Below are 22,049 nucleotides of genomic sequence, written 5' to 3' on the forward strand. Positions count from 1 at the left end.
CGCTAAAATTGGTGGTATTTCCGAAAGCTATGAACTGGGAATTCGAATTCTAACCATCACTATCAGGCTCAGTAAATCACACCACCACTGTAGGGCCCAGATTTTTGTTTTTTTGAATGAGATAATGGAACTGGAGGAGACAACCTTGAGAGTTCTCCACCATCATGAATCTGGTTCTTGTTTGATATATTATCATAGAGAATAAATTAAAATAAACTTTATTCTAGAAATAGTATTTTGTTCATTACAGGGCTATAGAAAGAGACATGGTTCCTGAAATACAAAACTGGACTTGTGACTGGAAGTTGAAATATGTTACATAAGCTCTTTGGGAATCATTTCTTAATCTGATTCTTGCCCATTTTGCTGAGTCTCTTTATGAGTCTCATGACTAATGGAAGTAATGTGAGTGAAAGGGTTTAGATGTTTCAATTGCACTGTATACCAGGGCACTTTTTATTAGGCATACCTTGTTCTGTTATACTTCACAGATAGTGGGCTTTTTAGAAATGGAAGTTCCAGGCCCACTTTTCCCTGTTTGACCCAGTTTGCATGCTCATTTCATGCCTTGTCACATTTTGGTAATTCTACCAGTGTTTCAAACTTTTACATAATGCTCTTGCACACCTAATAGCCTACACTTTAATTTAAACATAACTCTTTTTTTTGCTGCACTTGGAAAGTAAAAAGGTGGTGTGACTGGCTTTATTGCACTAGCCAATTCATTGCACTGGTCTAGAACCAAATCTGAAATGTCACCGAAGTATGCCAATTCCAGTGAAAATGAAAAATAATAAAGGAGATAGATCAGAGAGCTTGGGGGCTTGGGATTAAAAGCCACCATGTACCAATAAACATTGGGGGATGGAAGGAAGCTAAAGCAAAGATAACCAGGCTTCTAGCATAAAGGTCTGTGTGGCAAACAAAACAGATCAAAGTTCAAATGTCAGCTATTCCACTTGCCGTCGGAATCAGGACAAGTTATTTAATCCTTTGAGCAGCCAGCCCTACTTCTGTGAAGTGCGGATAATAATACGTACCTTCTAGAGTTGTTGGTTGGTTGGTTGGTTGTTGGATGGTTAAGCACTCTCTGCTAGCTGAAAGGTTGGTGAGTATGGCCAGATGAAGGCAGGTGAGAGCTCTCAATACTGCTAAGTCTGTGGCTCTACCTTCGCTATTTACCCATTCCAATGGAAGCCTCGAAATATTTCCTGAAAAAATGGAAATGGAAGATAATGGATTTTTTTTGAAACCCATTTATTTATATTTATATGTATGGGTGCTTTACCCATCCATAATGTAACATTTTTCAATTAATGAAAAATTATATTTTTGCATGAAACACAGTTTGAACATGACATTAAGAACAGGAGGGAGGCAGAGCCGAGCTCATAAGCCGTCCACCTGGCCGCCTCTGCGCTCCTCACCTCGTTCTCGCCACCTGCTCTCCCTCCAGCCAGCTGCCAGCGCAGAAAACCTTCCACCATGGCCACCTCAACAAGTTCCCACTTGAACAAAGGCATCAAGCAGATGTACATGGCTCTGCTTCAGGGCAATAAAGTCCACGCAAAGTATATCTGGATCGATGGCACTGGAGAAGGGCTCCGCTGCAAAACCCACACCCTGGACTGGGAGCCCAAGTGTGTGGAAGAGTTGCCCAAGTGGAATTTTGATGGCTCAGCACTCTCCAGTCTGAAGGCTCCAACAGTGACATGTATCTCATCCCTATTGCCATGTTCCGGGACCCATTCTGCAGAGACCCTAACAAGCTGGTGTTCTGTGAAGTCTAAGTACAACCAAAAGCATGCAGAGACCAAATTACGGCACACCCAAGCGGATTATGGACATGGTGACTAGCCAACACCCCTGATTTGGAATGGAGCAGGAATACACCTGCCTGGGGACAGATTGGCACCCCTTTGGTTGGCCTTCCAATGGCTTTCCTGGACCCCAAGGTCTGTATTATTGCAGTGTGAAGGCAGACAAAGCCAATGGCAGAGACATTGTGGAGGCTCACTACCAGGCCTGCTTGTATGCTGGCATCAAGATTGGAGGGACGAATGCCAAGGTCATGCCAGCCCCGTGGGAGTTACAGGTAGGACCCTGTGAAGGAATTGACATGGGGGTCATCTCTGGGTGACCCACTTCATCCTGCACTGTGAGTGCGAAGACTTTGGAGTGATAGCAACCTTTGATCCTAAGCCCATTCCTGGCCACTGGAATGGTGCAGGCTGTCATGCCAACTTAAGCACCAAGGCCATGCGGAAAGAGAATGGTCTGAAGTACGTTGAGGAGTCCATCGAGAGGCTGAGCAAGAGGCACCAATACCACATCCACGCCTACGACCCCAAAGGGGGCCTGGACAACACCCGGCGCCTCTCGGGATTCCACAAAACCTCCAATATCAACGACTTTTCCGCCGGCATGGCCAACCGAGGCGCCAGCATCCGCAATCCTCGACCGGCCAGGGGAAGAAGGTTTACTTTGAAGACCCCTCCGCCGACTGTGACCCCTTCGCGGTGACAGAGCCCTCATCCGCACGTGGCTTCTCAACGAGACCGGCGAGGAGCCCTTCCAATATAAAAACTAAGCGGATTAGACCTCCAGCCATCCGGTCCCTCCCAGCTCTTCACCCCACACCCATGTTTCCCCCTCTCCCACTAGTTCCTACTAGCTATAACTCAGAAGACAGAATATCAAGGCCTTTTTTATTCCTTGTGCCCAATTAATAGCACTTGTCTCTTTTGGGCCCAGGGTGGGGGAGGTCACTTTCTTACTCTCTTCACACCCATCTCGCTTTCTCTGTCTGTCTCAAGTTTTCTGGAAGACTGGGGAATAGTGCGTTAGTGGGGCCAGGGCTGGGAAACGATAACCACTGCTTCCATTAATTAGGTGTATTTTTCCAGTAGGCCTAGCGACCCCCAACAGACTTCTTTGAGATGGCTGGAATAGGGGGATAGGGCCTGACTCATTCTGTGGTTAGGTCAGGATTTCCTGCTTCTGGTGGGAAATCTCATTTCTTAAAAATAATATAACTACTTCCTCAGCCTTACTCCAGGGCCTTCTCGCTGTGGAGTGCCCGGGCATTGCCTGCGGATAGATAAGAAAGCCCGTGTTCCTCCCCAGGAAGAACCCACTTTCTTTTGGGGCCTACACAGTAAGCTAACAGTGGAAAATAAATAAATAAACAAATAATAATATAACCAACTTTACATTAAATGTGGGGACGTTTCTGAGAGGGAGGGGCAGGAAAGAAAATGCCCTTGGTCACACCGTCCTTGCTTAGGGCAAACAGTCTTGGCCTAAAGATTATACTCAGAATAAAGTGGCTATTACCCTGCCCCCCCCCCAAAAAAAAATGAACAGGATGGATATTTAAGGAAATAATTCTAAACATACTATTGTTAAAATACACAGAGGTAGGTACATTCTGTGACACGTATCTGAGTCTGGCTTTGGCTTCCTGGGACTCAGGCTTCTGTACACACAGAACCCAGTCACTCTCACTTTGTGCTGATGTCACTATCGATGGGAAGACTTCAGAAGCCTGGAGATTTCTAGCCAATGGTGACCATCAATAATCTTCATGGATTCCAACATCTTTTTCTTTTCTGAACTGACTTGGTGCCATCTTCATTGGCAGTAGACAATCGCTTCCACAGGCTCTTCCTTCTCCTGTTCTTGGAGGATCGAGATCCTGGCCATGTCTTTTGGGTCCAGGATTTGAACTGGCAGCCATGTCTTGCTTGACTATTCGATGCGAGGGGTGCCTTTCACCTCAGCACCAAAGATCTTGTTCACCGGCCAAGAAGGCATGCCACACACCACAAGGTGCTCCAGGTGCTGCTTTTGGGACCAGACGGGAAGGATGTGCTCATCAACGGAGAAGTCCTCTGCCCTCTCCTGCTGTGTGACTGCTGCAGTTGCTCCCAATTTCTTCACCTCTTTCTCCTCCATCTCTTTTTCCAATGCTCTGAAGCCACTGCCGCCGCCTCTCAGGGTTAGGATGAGCCTGCCTCTTCCTGGCTAACATTAGACTCCATGGCCTACTGGAACACACAGAACCCACCATGTAGCTTCTTTTAAAATGTGACCATAATATTAGTGATTGAACAAAAATCTAACATGCCATTTTAGTGGGATGAGATTAACTGGATTATAAAAATGTTAGTGGATGTGAGGTGCTTTGTAACTCCTACTAAATGACTGGATCCACTCCACTGCCACTGGGTGGATTCCGACTACCAGAGACCTTTTATAGATAGGGGTTTTAAGGCTGTAAATCTTTATAAGAGCAGAAAGCCTCATATTTCTCCTGTTGCGCAACTGTGGACTTGAACCCACGACATTGTAGTTAACAGTCCATTTCCACCAGTGTGAGAAAGACAAGGCATTCTATTCTGATAAAGAGTTACAGTCTCAGAACCCCGCCCTAAAGGGTCACTATGAGTCAGAATCTACTGGATAATAGGTAGGTTTTGAGTATACTCAAGGACATAGTTTGGTTCTCGTGGGCTTGTCTTCATTTCTTCAGCTTCAGCTAAAACTTGTGTATGAGCAAGTAGATGCAGTTCTAGTTCTGGCATTCCCCCAGTTGGCCTCTGGCCTTGTATTAACTGAGGATATTGAGCTTCTCTATCACGTCTTCCTACAGAAGTAGTCAGCTTGATTCTGTGCTCCATCTGGTGAGGTCCACGTGTGAAGTCAATGTTTATATTGTTTTAAATAGATATTTATAATGGAGAAGTCCTTTGTTCTTGCAAACTCCTATCATGCAATGCTAGGTTTGTTTCTAACACCAAGACTAGTTTTCCAGTTACTGATCTTTCCTCTTTTTTCCAACTTTTACATTCCATTTCCAAATTCCATCAGTAGTTACCAATGTATCTTGATTGTATGTTTGATCAGTTTTGTTAGAAGTTGATAAAACAACTTCTTCATCACTGACTGTAGTGGTTGGTATGTAAATTTGATTCATATATGTATTAACTGCTCTTCCTTGTAGGTGTATAGATACTATACTCTTACAGACAGTGTTGTTCTTAAGATAGATTTTGAAATGGATAGATTTTGACCAGGAATGCAATGGCATGTCTCTTGAATTTGTTGTTCCTAGCATGGTGTGGTAGTTACATAATCTGGTGTCAATTTGGGACTTGAGAGGATTAAGAGTGTAGGGGTGGAGTCTAGTCTGTCAGTCAGATCATAGCCAATGAGACCTCTGTGTGGGCATGGCTTTCCCCTGAGAATTCTGGGAAATCTGATTTTTCCTCCTTAGAGGCGGGAGAGACTCTGTTCACTCTCTGGAAGACACTCTGCTGACAAGGCTCACTTCCTATGAGACCTCCCTGAGGAGAAGCCAGACGGACCTACCCTGATGCAGCCCTGGAAGCTGGAGAAACCACATGGAGACCCCTGCCAGCGCTGAGATGCTTCCACCACCCCTGAATCCACAAGGCTTCCCACCCGCTGGCTTGTGCTTGCCCAGCACTTGGCATCATTGCATGTGTTTCGTGAGTGTGAAGAGAACTTTAGATATTGGCATCGGACATTGGGCTAATATAGGACTTACTGGCTTGGTCTGGACTGGACCGGATGCTTTCTTAATGTGCATTTACCATTTATGTAAAACTCTTTTTTTATACACATGTGAGTTTCCATGGACTTGTTTCTCCCGGAATAACCCACATGGTAAACCATATGTTTGTCAGATTCAAAATGGCTAATAACTATCCATTTCAGCTCACTAATGCCTACAATATCTGATTCTTATGTATTTCTTGACTTTGGCTGGGTTCTCTAGAGAAGTAAAACCAATGAAGTTTATATATATGCATGTAACTGTGTGTAATATAAGATATATATGTATTACATACATACACACACACACACACCCGCCAAAAAACCTGAAATTTCACTGGGCAGAGCAGAGCTCTCAAAGTAATCATTTTTCCCGCTAGGCAGGCATAGAGCAGCTTGCTCTGAGTTAGTTCACCCAGTGGTGTCACCTGGGAAGGTTCTCTGGTCACAGTGAATTTTTCGTAAAAGCAGTTTCACTCTGACCTCGTTTTTGTGATGGTTGATTTAAGAGAACAGGGTCTGGCTGTGAAATTTTGTTTCCTGCTCCAGAAAAATGCCACAGAAACGGTTGTGATATTGAACACAGCTTACAAGGATAGTGCTATAGTGTAGTATCTGAAGTGCATGAGTGATTTTCTCATTTTAAAAAAGGTGAAATGTCGATTGATGACAAACCTTATTCTGGATATTTGTCACCTTCCTGAACAGATGAATATGTTGACTCAGTGCATTTGGAGTTCATTCCAACTGGCCAGACTGTTAATCAAGCTTTATATCTAGAGGTTCTGAAAATATTGCTTAACTGTGTGATCAAAAAATCCAAATTTGTGGAAGGCAGGGAATTGTTTTTGCCACCAGGACAATGCCCCTGTTAGTGAAGCCATCCCAGCGCACCTGTTTTTGGCAAAGGACAGCATGCCTCTCTTGCCCTATGCACCTTACTCACCTTACCTCGCTGCATGTGACTTCTTTTTGTTTCCGTGAATGAAGAGGGACATGAAAGAACAGCAGTTTGACAATGTAGGAAAGGTGAAGAAAAAAAATGAGGGAGGTGCTATCAACCCTCCAAACAGATGAGTTTTTAAAATGCACCCAAGAATGGAATCGCAGATTTGACAAATGTATTAAGTGTAATGGAGAGGATTGTTTTGTAAAAAAATATATAGATGCTTAGCTGTGAAAAAAATCCATTTTGGGAGAGTACCCCCTCATATATATAAATAGATATACAGATGGAATGATACCTTAGTTGTCTAACTCAATTTGCTCCAAATTTGTTCAAACACCAAAAAGTTCAAGAACTGAGCATATTTTTTTCCAGAAGAAATAATGGTAAACCAAACCATTGGTTGTGAGGCACAAGAATTATACCTCTTAATTAATTTTTACCCCCCAGGACTTTCGCACAAAGTTAATAGCCCTAGATTGTAGAAGTACCACCTAAAACATCTAATCATAATAAGTACAGTGTATTAAATATCAAAACAATACAGTAAACAAAATTATCCCCCAAAATTTTTTGTACAGGAACTTTAGCCTGCCTTGGAGCCCTCCTGGCACCCTGAGAGCGGTAGAGAAATTGGAGGAGGAGGAGGAGAAATGGCACTTTTTGGAAGGAGAGTCTCCTTCCATGATTGCTGGCAGTACACTTTTGGGACTGTTTCCTCTTGGTCTTTTTACACCTTTATCACTAAAAATGTATCTAATTACATCTGCTTCTGCCTTGTTTTCAAAATGCTCCTTAAATGAGAGGCAGCATTTTCGTACCCCAGGTTCACAGTTGTCTAACATCGCCGCATCTGGGTGATGTTCTGTCCAGAAAGTGGCCACTTCCATCCTTTTAGCATTCATTTTTTTATTCAAGGAAATTTCCTCAGCTTCCATCTCAAGGTCCTGGAGTCTTCGGTGGTGAGCTCTGCACTGTGCTCCTTTCCCAACTCCTCCACATCCTCTTCTCAGCTCTAGGCCCGTTCACCGGCCAGGAGACACAATCGCCTCCACAATCGTCTCCTCCTCAGAGCCCTCCAAGCCTTCAGTCTCTGTCTCAGCTTCTGGCCACAACTTTCTCCTTGCAGACTTCATGGCCTTATAAGGGGCTTCCCCCCAAGCTTTGTCAATAAGGCTAACGTAGTGGAGGCTGTGAAAATGATTTTTCTAGAACTCTTGAAGCGTCAATGAGTGTCTGAGGTTATTCCAAAGCATGACTGGAACAGTGGTTTGGTGTGCAGTCTTTTGAAAGTAGCAATGGCTGGATGAGAGGAGCCCTGTTCAGGAGCAAGAACTTCCTGATACAGGAGCATGTATCCGCCAGCTCGCCCTCCGCACCTGGAGGATGAGCAGGAGCAGGATCCATTAAGAGGAGTCCTTCTGCAGGCAAGTTTTTCTCCTGCAGTATGTTTTTACACTAGGCCCAAACAGTTCATGTACCCACTCAGTGAAAAATCTCCTGGTCACCCATGCTTTATTAGCTCTCCATATCACATGCATCTTGTTTTTCATTAGGTTTTGATGCTTGAAAACCAGTGAGTTTTCTGAAACCAACATGGACTTCACTTTAAAATCCACAGCATTTCCATACAGCAACAGAGTGAGCCTATCTTTCATTGGCTTGTGTCCTGGCAATGCCCTTTCTCTTCAGTTCTGAAGGTCCTATTGGGTTTTTCCCCCCACAAAAAATTCCAGTTTGGTGAGAGTTGAACACTTGCTAGAGAACAAAGCCCTCAGCCTCTGTGTATTTAGCACATTCAGCCAAGACTGTATTGGCTTCGTCTTTATTTATGCCCCCTTCCTCTATGCCACACTGCACTGTCTCTGCCTGTTCTATTCCTGAATTGTTCCCACTAGCCCCACACTCACTCCCACAACATTTTTCATTATGAGGATCACTTTGGAGACTCAGCCTTTTTTCATATCACTGTCTGGGATATGCTATCACCATTGAGTACTTTCTTGTTTTTAAATTTTAATAAGTCATGTTGTTGGGGGCTCATACATCTATCTCCTATAGTAATCCATATGTCAGTTGTGTCAAGCACATTTGTACATATGTTGCCATCAGCATATCCAAAACATTTTCTTTCTACTTAAACTCTTGGTATCAGTTCTTTTTGCCCATCTCTCCCCCCACCTTCCAACCCTCATGAACCATTGATAATTTATAAATTATTTTTATTTTCATATTTTACACCATCCACTGTCTGATTTATCCGAATTAACAGTAACGTTTTAAGCTCTTCGAGCATCTGGGTTCTTTGTTTTGTGGTGAAAGATCTCACAACTTTTGTCTGGCCCTGCTTGATGCTTGACCGCATGAAGAGATGAGTGCTAGCGCAGAGTGCAGTGAAGAAGCTAGATGGTGCCCAGCTTTTAGAAAATAGCATCTGGGGTCTTAAAGACTTGTTTTCAAACAAGCAGCCACCTAAGTGAGGCACCAACTAAGTTCACATTGAAAGAAGGACACTACTCTGTATGACCCTAGGATTGTAAATAAAATCCAAATCCAAAGGAGAGAAGGTTTCAGAGTTTAAATTCCAAACACCCAGGTTGCAGAAAGCTATGGATGACAGTGAAAGCCCCAAATCCATCTTCAGCATCCCCACATGGTTTAAGCCTCCCATGAACCCCCTTTGAACAGAATTCAGGGATATGTATTGCCTTTCTATCAGACAGAAAGCATTGTGAAGTCAATTAAGGCCCCTTTAGACCCATTTTAAAGCTGCTTCCATTTAAAAAAAAAAAAAAAGCAAAGGGGGAAATGCATGTGGGTTAAGCCCTTGGGAATTCCCTCTGACCAGGGATGTGCACAGCCTTGCTAACATGCAGAGTTTCACAGGTGCAATTAGATTAAAACTTAGCACCCTGTCATTTGATCTTCCAAATGATCCATTTACATTTTAGGGCTAGTTTTTAGTATTCTCTGCTTTCTTTTCCATTTAAATTTTTATCTGTTTTACTTGGTTATTCTTCTTAGTTTTTTTGTTTGTCTTTAATATATTCTCTATATGAAACCCAGGATAGGTAAATCTTTAGAGACAGTAACTGGATTAATGGTTCTTTGGGGGCATGGCAGGGGAAACGGGGGAAATGGGGAGCTAATAACAATGAGTACAGATTGAAGAAAATGTTCTAAAACTGATTGTAGTTAATGATTGTACAACTCATCTTGATGTGATTCAAGTACTGAATTGTATGATAATGTGAATTATGTGCCAATAAAACCGTTGGCAAAAACATTGCTGATAATGTTGACTTAGCCATGTGGTATTCAACCGCCAAATCAAACAAACAGCGCCAAATCAAACAAGCAGCGACCTGATTCAGATTTTGCTCTTTAACTCCTTTCATGGTTCTCACCATTTTCCTTTTAACCTGATTGCTGATATGACTAACTTTCTATGGATCCATGGTTACAGTATTTTGCACAAATAAAGTGCAAAAAAACCCCAAACAAAAACAGCACAATGACAAATGTTTTAACATACTACCACGGCGTTACATGTTGTTTGAGCAAGATGGATGCTTAATGACTCCATGTGATGGAATGCCATGTAGCCTACTGTCGCAGCCATTGTTTCAACTCAGCTACAACTACATAGACACAGAATATCTCAGTGAGGACACTAAGTCGTGATTCTATTCTACAAAGTTCAAAAACATGGAGCAGTAAACAATCTATTGTTCCAGGAGATAAGCGCTACGGTAAAATAGGAAAGGAAGAGAGTGACAAACATAAACTTCTGGAGAGTAGTTATTTCTGAAGGTAAGGAGCACATACGACTTTAGATTATGTAATTTTGGTCAAGTTTGACACAGTACTGTCGCCCACAGGGGAACTAGCAAGCTAGTTCCAACCTCTTAAGGTTTACTAGGGTCCAGAGATCAGCCTCACTCATGCATGCACAGCAGTAGAGAGTGAAGTCATAGTTTGGTTAAAGCATAGAATCACTTCAGAAGAAATGAGGGGGCCTCTTTCCAGTTGAGAAGGACCACCTTAAGCACAGGTAAGGCATACTTCACTCCAGCAGCGATTTGGGTTTCCTTGAGAGGTGAGGTTGTGAAGGGACTCTTCTAGTTTTTAAGTGGCACTTCCAAAGGGGAGGGAGTTGCCACTTGGCAAATGGTCAAACAACTTTGCAATCACTTGTTCCTCCTGGAAGCGCACACGTCCTTTCTTTCAAATTATCTGGGCAGTGGCTCCGGGTCAGTGTCTCAGAATGTTTCAGGATTATCTCTCAGTACTGTCCTGCGTCAGGATTTTTATGAGGGTCTGATTTCAAGGTTACAGTGTTTGCCAAGCCGGTTCTCACAGAGTTCTTTTTTCCTAATCTGTATCACAGGGTCCTTTGTCTATTGCCTTAGCCGGCAGGGCCAAAACCCCTGTGCTGTGCCTGCCAATTTCTTAATGAGAACACCAGTGTTTATTTTGTTGTTTTTCTTTCTGTTTGGTTATATCAAGCAATGCTTTCATTATTAAGTCTACGTATTTTGTATTTCCAATATGATTTGTTTTACTGTTTGCAACTTTTAAAAATGTGTATTTTTAATAAATCCAATACACTAAACTTTGGCACCTTCCCAATCACTGGAGATTTAATAAATTAAATATATGTAAATATTTAAAACGCATATTTATAGTTTTATATTTGTATATATTATTTTTAACATATGTTAAATATGTATATATCTGATTCCTTGGAATTCATTTTATCTGAAAAAGATAGTAAATCAACAAGAATGACTTTCTAAATATTATAAGATGATATGCACTATAGAGAAAAACAAAGCAGAACAGGAAATGTTTGCCGGTGCCTCAGCACTTGCAGTGTTAAAATAGGTCTGCCAGGAAAAGTCTGAGTGAGCAGGTGGCATTCAGTCAAGACTGGAAGGTGAGGATGTGAGCCATATTGCTCTCTGGGGGAGAGTGTTCCAGGCTGAGGGAACAACATGGGAAAGGCCCTGACTGGGGACTGTGCCCAGTGGGTTGGCCTGGGCAACAGCAGCCCAATAGACCCCTGTAAGGATTTTGGCCTTTTATTTGAATTGGGATGGAGGGACAGTAGAGGTTTTGTGCACAGAAAGGGAATGATTTGCCTTTTTACCTCTTTTGTTGAGAGTTTTCTGAACAGAGGCTGGGCAGGAAGCCAGGAAACCACTAGAAGCATCTCACAACCATCCAGTAGATAAGGAGATATTTATGTCATGTACTAGGGTGGTAACATAGAAGATGTGGGAAATGATCATGTTCTGGATGTATGTTGAAGGATTTACTAACTGATTAGATATGGGGTACATGAGAAAAGCAGAGGTGAAACAGTATTCCATTTTTGCTTTAGTAACTAGAAGTATGGGCCTTTTGTAAACTAAAATAGGGATGACTGTAGAAAAGATTAAGGGAACCCTGGTGGCATAGTGGGTTACACAGGTGCTGCTAACTGCAAGGTCAGCAGTTTGAAACCATCAGCTGCCCCAGGAAGCTTTATACTCTTGGAAAGCTGTGCAGTCTCAAAAATTCACAGGGGAAGTTTACTCTTCTCCCAGGGTTGTTATGAATCAGAATCGACTCAATGGCAGTCACTGGTTTTTGCTGTGGTGTCACAGTGACTGAACACTTGTCTTGCTAAGTGAAAAGTTGGCTGTTAGAACCCACCAACACTCTGCTTGAGAGAACGTGGCAATCGGCTTCCATAAAGACTCACGCAGACCCCCGCACCTCAAGTCAGTGCTGACTCAGAGCGGTTCTATAGGACAGGGTATACCTGCCCCTGTGAGTTTCTGAGCCCGTAACGCTTATTTGTAAAATAGTTTTATTGACATATACTTCACATATTTAATTATTCAATCATATTCAAAGAATTATGCAATCATCACAATCAATTTTAGAACATTTTCTTCACGTACCATTGTTTTTAGCCCCTGTCCCCTCATCCTCTCTGCCATACCTCCAGGTAATTAGTAACCCAGTCACTGTCTCTATAGATTTACCTATGCTGGATTTCAAATACAGAAACTCATGCAAAATACAAACAGGAAAAAAAAATCCAACAATGACTAGACAAAACATAGGAAAAAACCTCAATAGAACAGAATACAAATATTAAAAGCTAAAATAATTGTCAATGGGTCACAAAGAATACCAAATGATAAGGTATTACATGTTAGCCTAACTATATCTGCCATAATTGACTTTCCAATGCTCTCTGTCTGAGAGCAAGGCTGCTCACACCCCGGGACTATGGTCAGAGAGACTTACTCCATGTAGGGACCCTGAAAATGGATTTGGGGCTTCCTCTGTCCTCCATAGCCTTTTGCAACTGAATGTTCAGAATTTAAGCTTGGATACCATTCCCTCCTTTGGATTTGGATTGTATTATTTTCAGTCCTTAGATCACACAGGCTGGTGTGCTTCTTTCATGCAAACTTAGTTGACAACTCACTTAGACAGCTGCTTCATTGAAAACAAGCCTTTAAAACCTGAGATGCTATTCTTTCTGATAGCTGGGCACCATCTGGTTTCTTCACCACACCTTGCTATAGCACCCAGTGACCTCTTCATGGGGGTGAGTATCAAGTAGGGCCATGTCATAAAAACTAATTGTTAGTTCTAGGGCTAGAACATCATAATTTATGCTCCTGGGGCATAAGGTATTTCTGTTGAACCGAGATTGTAACTCTTACGGGAGCAGACAGCATCATCTGCCTCTCTCAGAATGGTTGGTTCTTACAAACTGCCAGCCTTGCAGTTACAGGTGTAACCTACTATGCCACTGGGGCCTTTGAAAACCTATGGTGCAATTCTACTCTGTTAAAATATGTTGGATGCTGCAGATTTATGAGGAGTGGGATGGGAGAGGTATGTCTTTCATTTTTGTTTGTTTTTGTGGTTGTGGTTTTTTGGTAAAAAGGATTTGAGGTGGGATATCAGGAACTCACATGGAGTCATGGAGTCACCATGATTTGGAATCAAATAGATGCTAATAGAGTTGGTTTTTGGTCTTTAGCAAGAACTTGGTTTTGAAGTGTTAAGTTTAAGATAACTTAAGTATGAATGTGGATGTCAGGGAAGGGGTCTGGACTGGACATATAAATTTATTAATCTTCAACATAGAGGTTTGTAAAGCAATGAGAGAAGATAGATTTCCTAGGAAACAAGTCTGCATTAGGAAAAGGGAAGTGTACATATAGACAGTCCCGGGTACTTGAGAGCTAAGAAGTTGGAGAATTAAGGAGGTACCTATCAAGGGGTCTGAGATAGTACAGCCAGAAATGTAGGGGAAACCATGGTTTGATACTATGGTATTCTTAGTGACATTGGAAAAATAGTTTTGGTCGAAATAGAGGGGTGAATCCTTGATGAAAATGGGTTTAAGAGGGAATAAGAGGAGAATTAGAGGAAATGTAAATACCTTGAGTTTCTCTGCAGAGAAGACTAGATCTGTTTTTCATGGGGAGGAAGTGAAGGCAGTGGTAGTTGTGTGTAGGAATCTTGCTTTCCATTCAGGAGACTTGGATTTGATTGTCAGCCAATACACCTCTGGCAAAGCCACAGGAGCTTACCTGGGGTTATGATGCTGAACAAATTTCAAGTGAGCTTCCAGACTTTTTTTTTTTTTAAGAGAGGGAGCTACTAGACTAAGATGTACTAATAAGAAAGATCTGACAATCTACTGTAGAAAATCAGCCAACAAAAACCCTATAATCACAACTGTCTAGATTGAAGGGGTGACACAGAATTGGACTGCATTTAGTTTCATTGTACATGGGTTGCCACGGATCGGGAACTGACTAGAGAGCAGCTAAAGCAAGTGGAGAGAAAAGTGGAGTCAAGAGGGCTTTTGATTTTTTCCCCTTGTAGTAGAAGTAATGAGTGTTCATGTTCTAATGGCAGTGATTCAGAAGAGAGAAAAGGTGGACAGGAAGAGAAGGCTAGAATTAAGTTTTTAAATAGACAAGATCTAATTCACAAGAGAAGGGGTTGACTTTAGTTAGGAAGGTATGTTAGTCTGGGTTGACTAGAGAAACAAATTTATAGACATTCATGTGTGTAAGAGAGAACTTTGTATCAAAGAACAATGGTACAATAAGAAAACATCCCACCCAGTCCAGGTTAAGTCCATTAATCTGATTATTAGCCCATATGTCCGTTACCAGTCTATAAATTCTTCAGATTCACACAGCACATGCAATGACGCAGAATGCTAGAATATCACACGCCAGTGGGTAGAAAGTCTTGTGTATCCAGTGGCAGTGGAAGCATTCTCAGCACTGGTGTGGGTCTCCATGTTGCTCCTCCAGCCCCAGGGCTCTGACTCCGTCAGCATAGCACACCTGACTTGTCAGCAGGAAGACAAAGCAGAGTGTGTCTCCTATCTCTAGGAAGGTAGACAGGAGCTCCCAGAATCCTCAGAGAAGGCCAAGCCCACAGAGAGGCCTCATTGGCTATGACCTGATAGACATGCTAGACTCCACCACTTCATAGTTTGACAAGAGATTATGTAACTGCCACAAATGGTGAGCGTCCTTTTGTGGACATTGGAGGGAAGATAGTGTACAGGTATAGAAGCCGTTAAGTGGTAGATATGGTAGTGAAAGTTCGTGGAAGTTGTCATCTGCCAGCTTTTATTTTCTCACTAAAAGAGATAGTGAAGATGAAGGAGAAATTATTACAGGTTTGAGGAGAGTGGAGAAAGTATAAAATAGTTATCCAAGAGCTTGGAAGAACAAACAGGCTAAGGAAATATAACTACTAGGTAGTGTTCAATTTGAGATTCATGGTTGCGAATTTGAAACTTATTTTTATCGATGCTTGCCCAGGCCCTCTTGGTCCTTCGTCCACTCTGGTGTTCGTGGCTTTTGCCACTGTCTGTTAGCTAATGCTGCTATACTAGAAATACTATAACTGGGTGTCTTAGACAAACAGAAGTTTATTTGCTCACAGTTTAGGAGACTAGATGTTTGAATTTAGAGGATTTTCTCGAGAGGAAGATTTCCTTTCTCTACTGCCTCTTGAGGAAGGTTCTTTTTTAAAAGAAACCTTAATAAATCATTCTATTGAAGACTCTTACAGCTCTTATAATAATCCATATAACCAATTGTATCAAGCACATTTGTACATAATGTCATCTTCATTTCCAAAATGTTTTCTTTCTACTTCAGCCCTTGGTATCAGCTCCTCTTTTGTCCCCCTCCCTCCCATGTCCTCCCACCCTTGTGAATCCTTGATCATTTATAAATTATTTTAATTTTCATATTTTACACCATCCGCTGTCTCCCTTCACCTCTCTTTCTGTTGTTTGTCCCCCTTGAAGCATGCTGTATTATGATCAGTTCCCCTTTTGTCCCCCTTCTCCCCTCCCCACCTTCCCCCTAACCTCTTGGTATAACTACTCTCATTATTGTTCCTGAGGGGTTTATCTGACCTGGATTCCATGTTTCGAGAGCTCTTACCTGTATCAGTGTACAGGCTCTGGTCTAGTCAGATGTAAGATGGCACTGGGGTCATGATAGTGGAGACGGGTGGGGAGGAAGCAATAAAGAACTAGAGGAATGTGTGTGTTTCGTCAGTGCTATACTGCACCCTGACTGGCTCGTCCCTTCCTTGTGATCCTTCTGTGACGGGATGTCTAATTGTCTACAGATGGGCCTTGGGTCTCCATTTCTGACCCCTCTTGTTCACATCAAAATGGGTGTTTGTTTTGGGTCTTCTGATGCCTGACACCAGATCCCCTTGTGATCACTTGGGTTGGTGTGCTTCTTCCATGTGGGCTTTGTTGCTTCTCAGCTAGATGGTCACTTGTTTATCTTCAAGCCTTTAAGATCCCAGATGCTATATCTTGTGATAGCCGGGCACCATCAGCTTTCTTTACCACATTAGCTTGTGCACTCATTTTGTCTTCAGCAATGATGTCAGAAAGGTGAGCATCACAGAATTCTGGGTTATTGGAGCAAATTGTTCTTGTGTTGAGGGAGGGCTTAAGCAGAGGCCCGATGTCCATCTGCTACCTTAATACTTAACCTAGAAATATATGTAAATAGGCCTATATCCTTATATATTAATATATTTGCATATGTACATGCCTATGTTTATACCTCTGTAAATATCATTTGCCTCCTAGTTCTTTCCTCTATTTCGGTTTACTTTCCTCCTGTCCAACTATCATGTTCAACCTTCATTCAGCTCCCTGCACTTCCTTTCAGCTATAGTGCATTTGCAAACCCCACCAGGCAGTCTGTGCCCAAGGAAGGTTCATTTATCTTTTAAATTTCTGCTCCTGTGAGATCATCATGACACAGCATCTCTCTTCCCCCACCTTGGTTTTGTGTCCTACGCTGCTTAAAGGTGATTGGCTTAAAACATTCAGTGATAAGGCCTCTTAACAGAACAACAACAACAACAACAATTTTCCCGGATGGTATTATAGCCACAGCTTTAAACTAGAAAACAAAATCCACTGCTGTTGAGTCCATTCAAATTCATAGGGACCCTACGGGACAGAGTAGAACTGCTCCATGGGGTTTTCGAGACTGTCCATCTTTCTGGGAGCCTCATCTTTCTCCCACAAAGTGACTGGTGGGCTTTAACTGCTGACCTACTGGTTAGCAGGCAAGTGCTTAACTCACTGTGCCACCAGGGATCATTAGCCACAGATATAGGGGTTAGGATTTAAGTACATATTTTCGTGGGACACGAAATTCAATCTAAAACATCCTCCAGCAGCCAACTGTGGCTCTTTGGGGGCCGCCTGGCTATCAGAGCCTTTTTTGGCTTGAATATTATCATGCCTGAGATGGTCCCTGGCCAGTACCCAGTGGGTTCAGGTCTGAGAACTTCAGCATCCTTACTTTTGGGTTGTGACAATGCTCCAAAGTCCAAACTTACGCTCCAAAGTCCCCCTGTGTAGTGGATTAAATAGTGACTCACCACCACCCCAAAATTTACATTTACCTTATATACTCGTGTTTAAGCTAGTTTTTCAGCACATTTTAAAATGCAGTTTTTGTAGTAAAATTAGGTGCCTCGGTTGATTTCAGGCCAGTTTATACTCGAGTGTATATGGTACAATTTTTGAATTATAATTTTTGAATATCTTAATGTTTCTACCACATTTTTTATTCCTCTGCTTGTTTTGCTCTGTGTACTGGGAAGCTACCTCACATGACATTTTAACACACTAATTTGGTCTTCAGCTGCACCCAGCCTGCTCTTTAACTTATTCTTTTTTTTACTTGAAGGTGCAGGAAATTCTATGTCAACTTGCTTGGTTTCCTACCACCCAAGACTCTAATTATATCTCAACAGCTCATTTTTTATTGTTTGTATGGATAATTTATGGGTTCAGTGTCTTAGAAATTATTACTTATGCTCATGTCAACAACTGTTCACTTTCCTCTATTGTTATCTCAGGGACTGATTCTTCTGTTTATTTTGTTTGGATTTTTCTTCCGTGTTATTAGATTTTTCAGAAGCTGATGCTTCTTAATTGTCTACATACTGGAAGTGCGGGTCTAGACTGAATAATTTTTGTAGCTGGACTATATATCCTTAGTCTTTGTAAAAATTTCTGTTCGTCTAGTGGAGAGAGCTGCTATTTGTGTTGTTAGCTGGGCTCCTGTACCTTGTCCCTGGTATGTACCTTGTCATACCTGTTCTGACACCTGACACATTGGTAATTAGCGCTTCCATTGTACCAAGCCGACTTGGGTGGTAGCTGCCGCCACACGTATGGGATTGTCTGTTCCAGGGACAGATCAGTGGTTACTAATCCAGTTCTTCAGCATCTTTTCATTAGTTTTCTGATTTATTACCCCAAATACCTGCTTCCTGCCTTCATTGCCTTGGATCTAGACATTGTTCTAGACAGTCTTCTGAACAAATGTCATGCTTTTCAGATTGTGAGATTTTCTGCTTTGTTAGCAACCACCAGTTCCTGCTGGAGGCGGCTGGCAGTATCCCTCTTGACTTGCTAGCGTTGAGTTGGATTTATTGTATTTCACGCTGCTTCTGGTATTTATCTATTTTTGTAACTGACCCTCTCTCATTTCTTTTTTAGACTAGGGCAGTCCAATCCAACCTTCTATCTCCAGAAGGGCATTCAAGCATATGTACTCAGGAAAAAACCACCAGGTTCTCTTCTTCCTAAAGCACACCAGGTATGATATTCACATGCAATGATACATGTTTTGGTGGCATATTGTTTTATACATAGAAAAATAATTTAAATTGCTTTAAAAAGACATTATATGATTACTAAGCAATTTTAAAAATGCATTTTCTTTCTTAGCTAGAGTCAAATTTCACTTGAATTGAATCCTTGTCCATTCTTGGAGAGGAGCCTTGAAAGTGTAGTGGTAACACATTAGGCTGCTAACCACTAAGTCAGCAGTTCAAGACCACCAACAATTCAGCAGGAGAAAGACAAGGCTTGCTCCGCCTGTAAAGAGTTATAGTCTCATGGACCCACAGAGGCAGTTCTACCCTGTCCTATAAGGGCACTATGTGTTGACATCAACTCCATGGCAATGAGTTTGGGCTTTTTGTCTGGTTTTGGTCCATTTATAAGACTGAGGTTGAAATTTCTGGTCTATTAATCTTAAACAATATTCACGGTTTAATTCCTCCCGGTATAGTCCTTTTGTGACTATTTTCAATACAAGTAATTGGTGTATTTCACTTCATTTAAATACTTAAATTTTATAAAATTGAGACATTACAGTATCTTATAATATCTGCTCAATTAATTACTTAATGAATTTGTTATGATTAATCTCTGAAGAGAAAGCTTTTGAGAGATCTTCCACATTATTCTCTAAATATTAGACTTATCAGTGAAGATTAGAAAAGTATTTTTGCTTTTAAAAAAGGTTTTTAGAAAACGTATTAACCATAGATTTTTAGAGAAAACAACATGAACGAACAGAAACCAAAGTTTTAAAAAGCATTGAAACCACTGTGTATTTAACATATCATAATCATGTCCCAGAGCAGCACCAATGGGAAATTCTTGTATCTTAACCCAACAAGTTGGAGGCGGAGTCTACCCAACACGCTTGGAAGAAAGGCTTGACAAACAAACAGCCATTGAAAACTATCTGGTGCACAGTCCCCCTCTGAAATACATGGCATTGCGAGGAATTGGAATGGACATCATAAAAACTGTTTTTGTTGTTCTTTGGGGCTCTTTTGAGTCATGTATAACAGGTACTGTCCAGCCCCACCACTGGAAAAGACCATTGAAGGGTGTGGTTTATAGCACAGTGATAGAAGACTGAAGGTTCTTCTGTACTTCAGCACACTGTACTTTCTGAGCCCCATCATCTTTCTGGAAACATGAAGTAACTTGGATGCTTATGATTGAAAACATTGGAAAACTTTTATTACGTGTCACCATGACATGGCTCCCAGTAGTTATTTTGAGCTCCACAGAAGTTCTGGGCAACAGGAAGAATCCTCGTACCATCCTTTCTCCCTCCTTACTACCACCACTACCACCCTTTCAACGCCAACCCTGGAAGCATATGCCTCCTTTGATCTCCTGAAGAAAGGAGTGAGTTTCTCTTCCCACCAGCACCCAATAGCCTCCTCCAGAACCATGCAACTCCAAATGTATAGCTTTATCTTCACCTTGCCCGAAACATTCCCACTGCCGCCCTCTGATCAGTCTGGTTCTCATCAGTATCCCTCTGGGAAGCTGAGCTGGCAACATTTGGCCTGCATTCCCATTTAGTCATAGTCTGCTAAAACACGTTGCATTTGTCTCCTTAGAGGGAGCATGGCCGCTGGAAACAGTAGCAGTCTCACCTCTCTGTTGCTTGTCTTTTTACTATCATTATTATTATTACATCGGCACACTGGGGTGTGTGTGTGTAGGTTGGGCAAGGAAACATTGTTCCTAGAATACATGTTAGGAATGGTTAGAAATCCCTGTATCTAGCCATCTTACCGAAATCCCATGGATCATTGATCAACTGCATTTTCCTTTGCCAAATTTGAAAAACCCTATATCACCTTAAATCTTTTTATCCTTTTTTGTTTCTTAAACTCTCCAAAATCCTAGGGTTTAAAACATCTATTATTGTAATATGCTCTTTTGTTTCCACTAAAGGATAACTACCCTGTCCCAATGAGTAGCTCTGAAAATGGAACTCGTTCAAAGCTAGCTTCCTCCACCACTTGTCCGTCAGTTTGTCGTACTGTGGGGGCTTGGGTGCTGCTGTGATGTTGGAAGCAATGTCACTGGTGTTTTAAATGCCAGCAGGGTCACCCAAAGTGAACAACTTTCATCGGAGCGTCCTAACTCAGAACAAACAACAGAGGACTCAGCTCCCCACTGCAGAGGAAGGAGCCCCTGGGAACCTTCAGAACGTGGTCAGGTATGAGAGGCCTAACGTAAGGAGTGGAAGCAGAGTATTGTCTGGGATGGGCTGGAGGATGGGCCCCTCAGGTCAGCGGGCACTCCAAATGTGACTGAGGATACACTTACTGCTTGGAGTAGACTCGCCCATGATGCCGTGCGTCTGGTAAAGCCTGTGGGAGTGGAGCCCTTGGGATCTTCATTTGCTGATGGGGAAGCAGCTGCAAAAAAGTTGCTAATAATTGGAACGTGAAATATGAATCTATAATTGGAAGTAGTCACAAATGAAAAGGAATGCATAAAGATTGATATTCCAGGCATTGGCAAGCTAAAACAGATTGGTATCGGCCATTTTGAAAGAAAATCATATCATTTACTATGTTGAGAATGCACAATCAAGAGGAATGGCAATGACATTCATTGTCCAAAAGGACATTGTAAAATTATTGTGAAGTGCAATGCTGTCTGTGATAGGGTTATATCTATTGGCCTTCACAGAAATTCAGTCAATACAACTATTATTCAAATTCATTCACCCAGCCACAAAAGCTAGGGATGAAGAAATTGAGGAATTCTCCCCTATTCTTCAGTTGGAAATTGATCACACACTCACTCTGAATGTATTGATAATTACTGGCAATTGGAATGCAGAAGTTGGAAACAAACAGGAAGGAAAATGTGGACTTGGCGATAGAACTGAAGCTGGAGATCACAGGTTAGAATTTTGCAAAGCCAACAACTCGTTCATAGGTACTACCTTTTTCAGCAACACGAAAGCATCTCTGGATGGCATACACAGAAATCAATTTGACTACATCTGTGGGAAGAGATGATGGAGAAGCTAATTATTAGCAACTGAACTCAGGCCTGGGCCCAGCTGTGGAACAGACCACCAACTGCTCAGATTTAAGTTCAGAGAAAAGATGAAGAAAATTTAAAACAAGCCCATAAGAGCCAACACAGGGTCTTGAGTCCATCCTGAATTTTGGGAACATCTCATGAAGACCTGGTGAGCTGTGGGCGAACATCAAGAACATCATTCTGGAAGAAAACAAAAGGACATTTAAGGACAAGATCAAAGTGGATGTCAGAAGAGACTCTGAAAATTGCTCATAATCGTAG

General features: G+C 42.0%; 1 protein-coding gene, 1 non-coding gene and 1 pseudogene across 2 annotated transcripts in view; all 3 read left to right on the top strand.

Annotated features, from left to right (window-relative positions):
* Positions 1-22,049, top strand: part of ACAD11 (acyl-CoA dehydrogenase family member 11) — a 110,812-nt gene that overhangs the window by 839 nt on the left and 87,924 nt on the right. Inside the window, exon 2 of the mRNA XM_075546924.1 lies at positions 18,627-18,726. Within this exon, the coding sequence (XP_075403039.1) occupies positions 18,627-18,726 (100 nt within the window). The remainder of the gene's footprint in view (positions 1-18,626; positions 18,727-22,049) is intronic.
* LOC142445262 (glutamine synthetase pseudogene) lies at positions 1,150-5,267 on the top strand (annotated as a pseudogene).
* On the top strand, positions 3,039-3,170 carry LOC142447757 (small nucleolar RNA SNORA49). The gene has a single exon (XR_012784410.1). It is a non-coding gene; the product is annotated as a small nucleolar RNA SNORA49 (small nucleolar RNA).

Source organism: Tenrec ecaudatus, chromosome 4 (genome assembly GCF_050624435.1).
Source record: "Tenrec ecaudatus isolate mTenEca1 chromosome 4, mTenEca1.hap1, whole genome shotgun sequence".
NCBI classification, from domain to species: domain Eukaryota; kingdom Metazoa; phylum Chordata; class Mammalia; order Afrosoricida; family Tenrecidae; genus Tenrec; species Tenrec ecaudatus.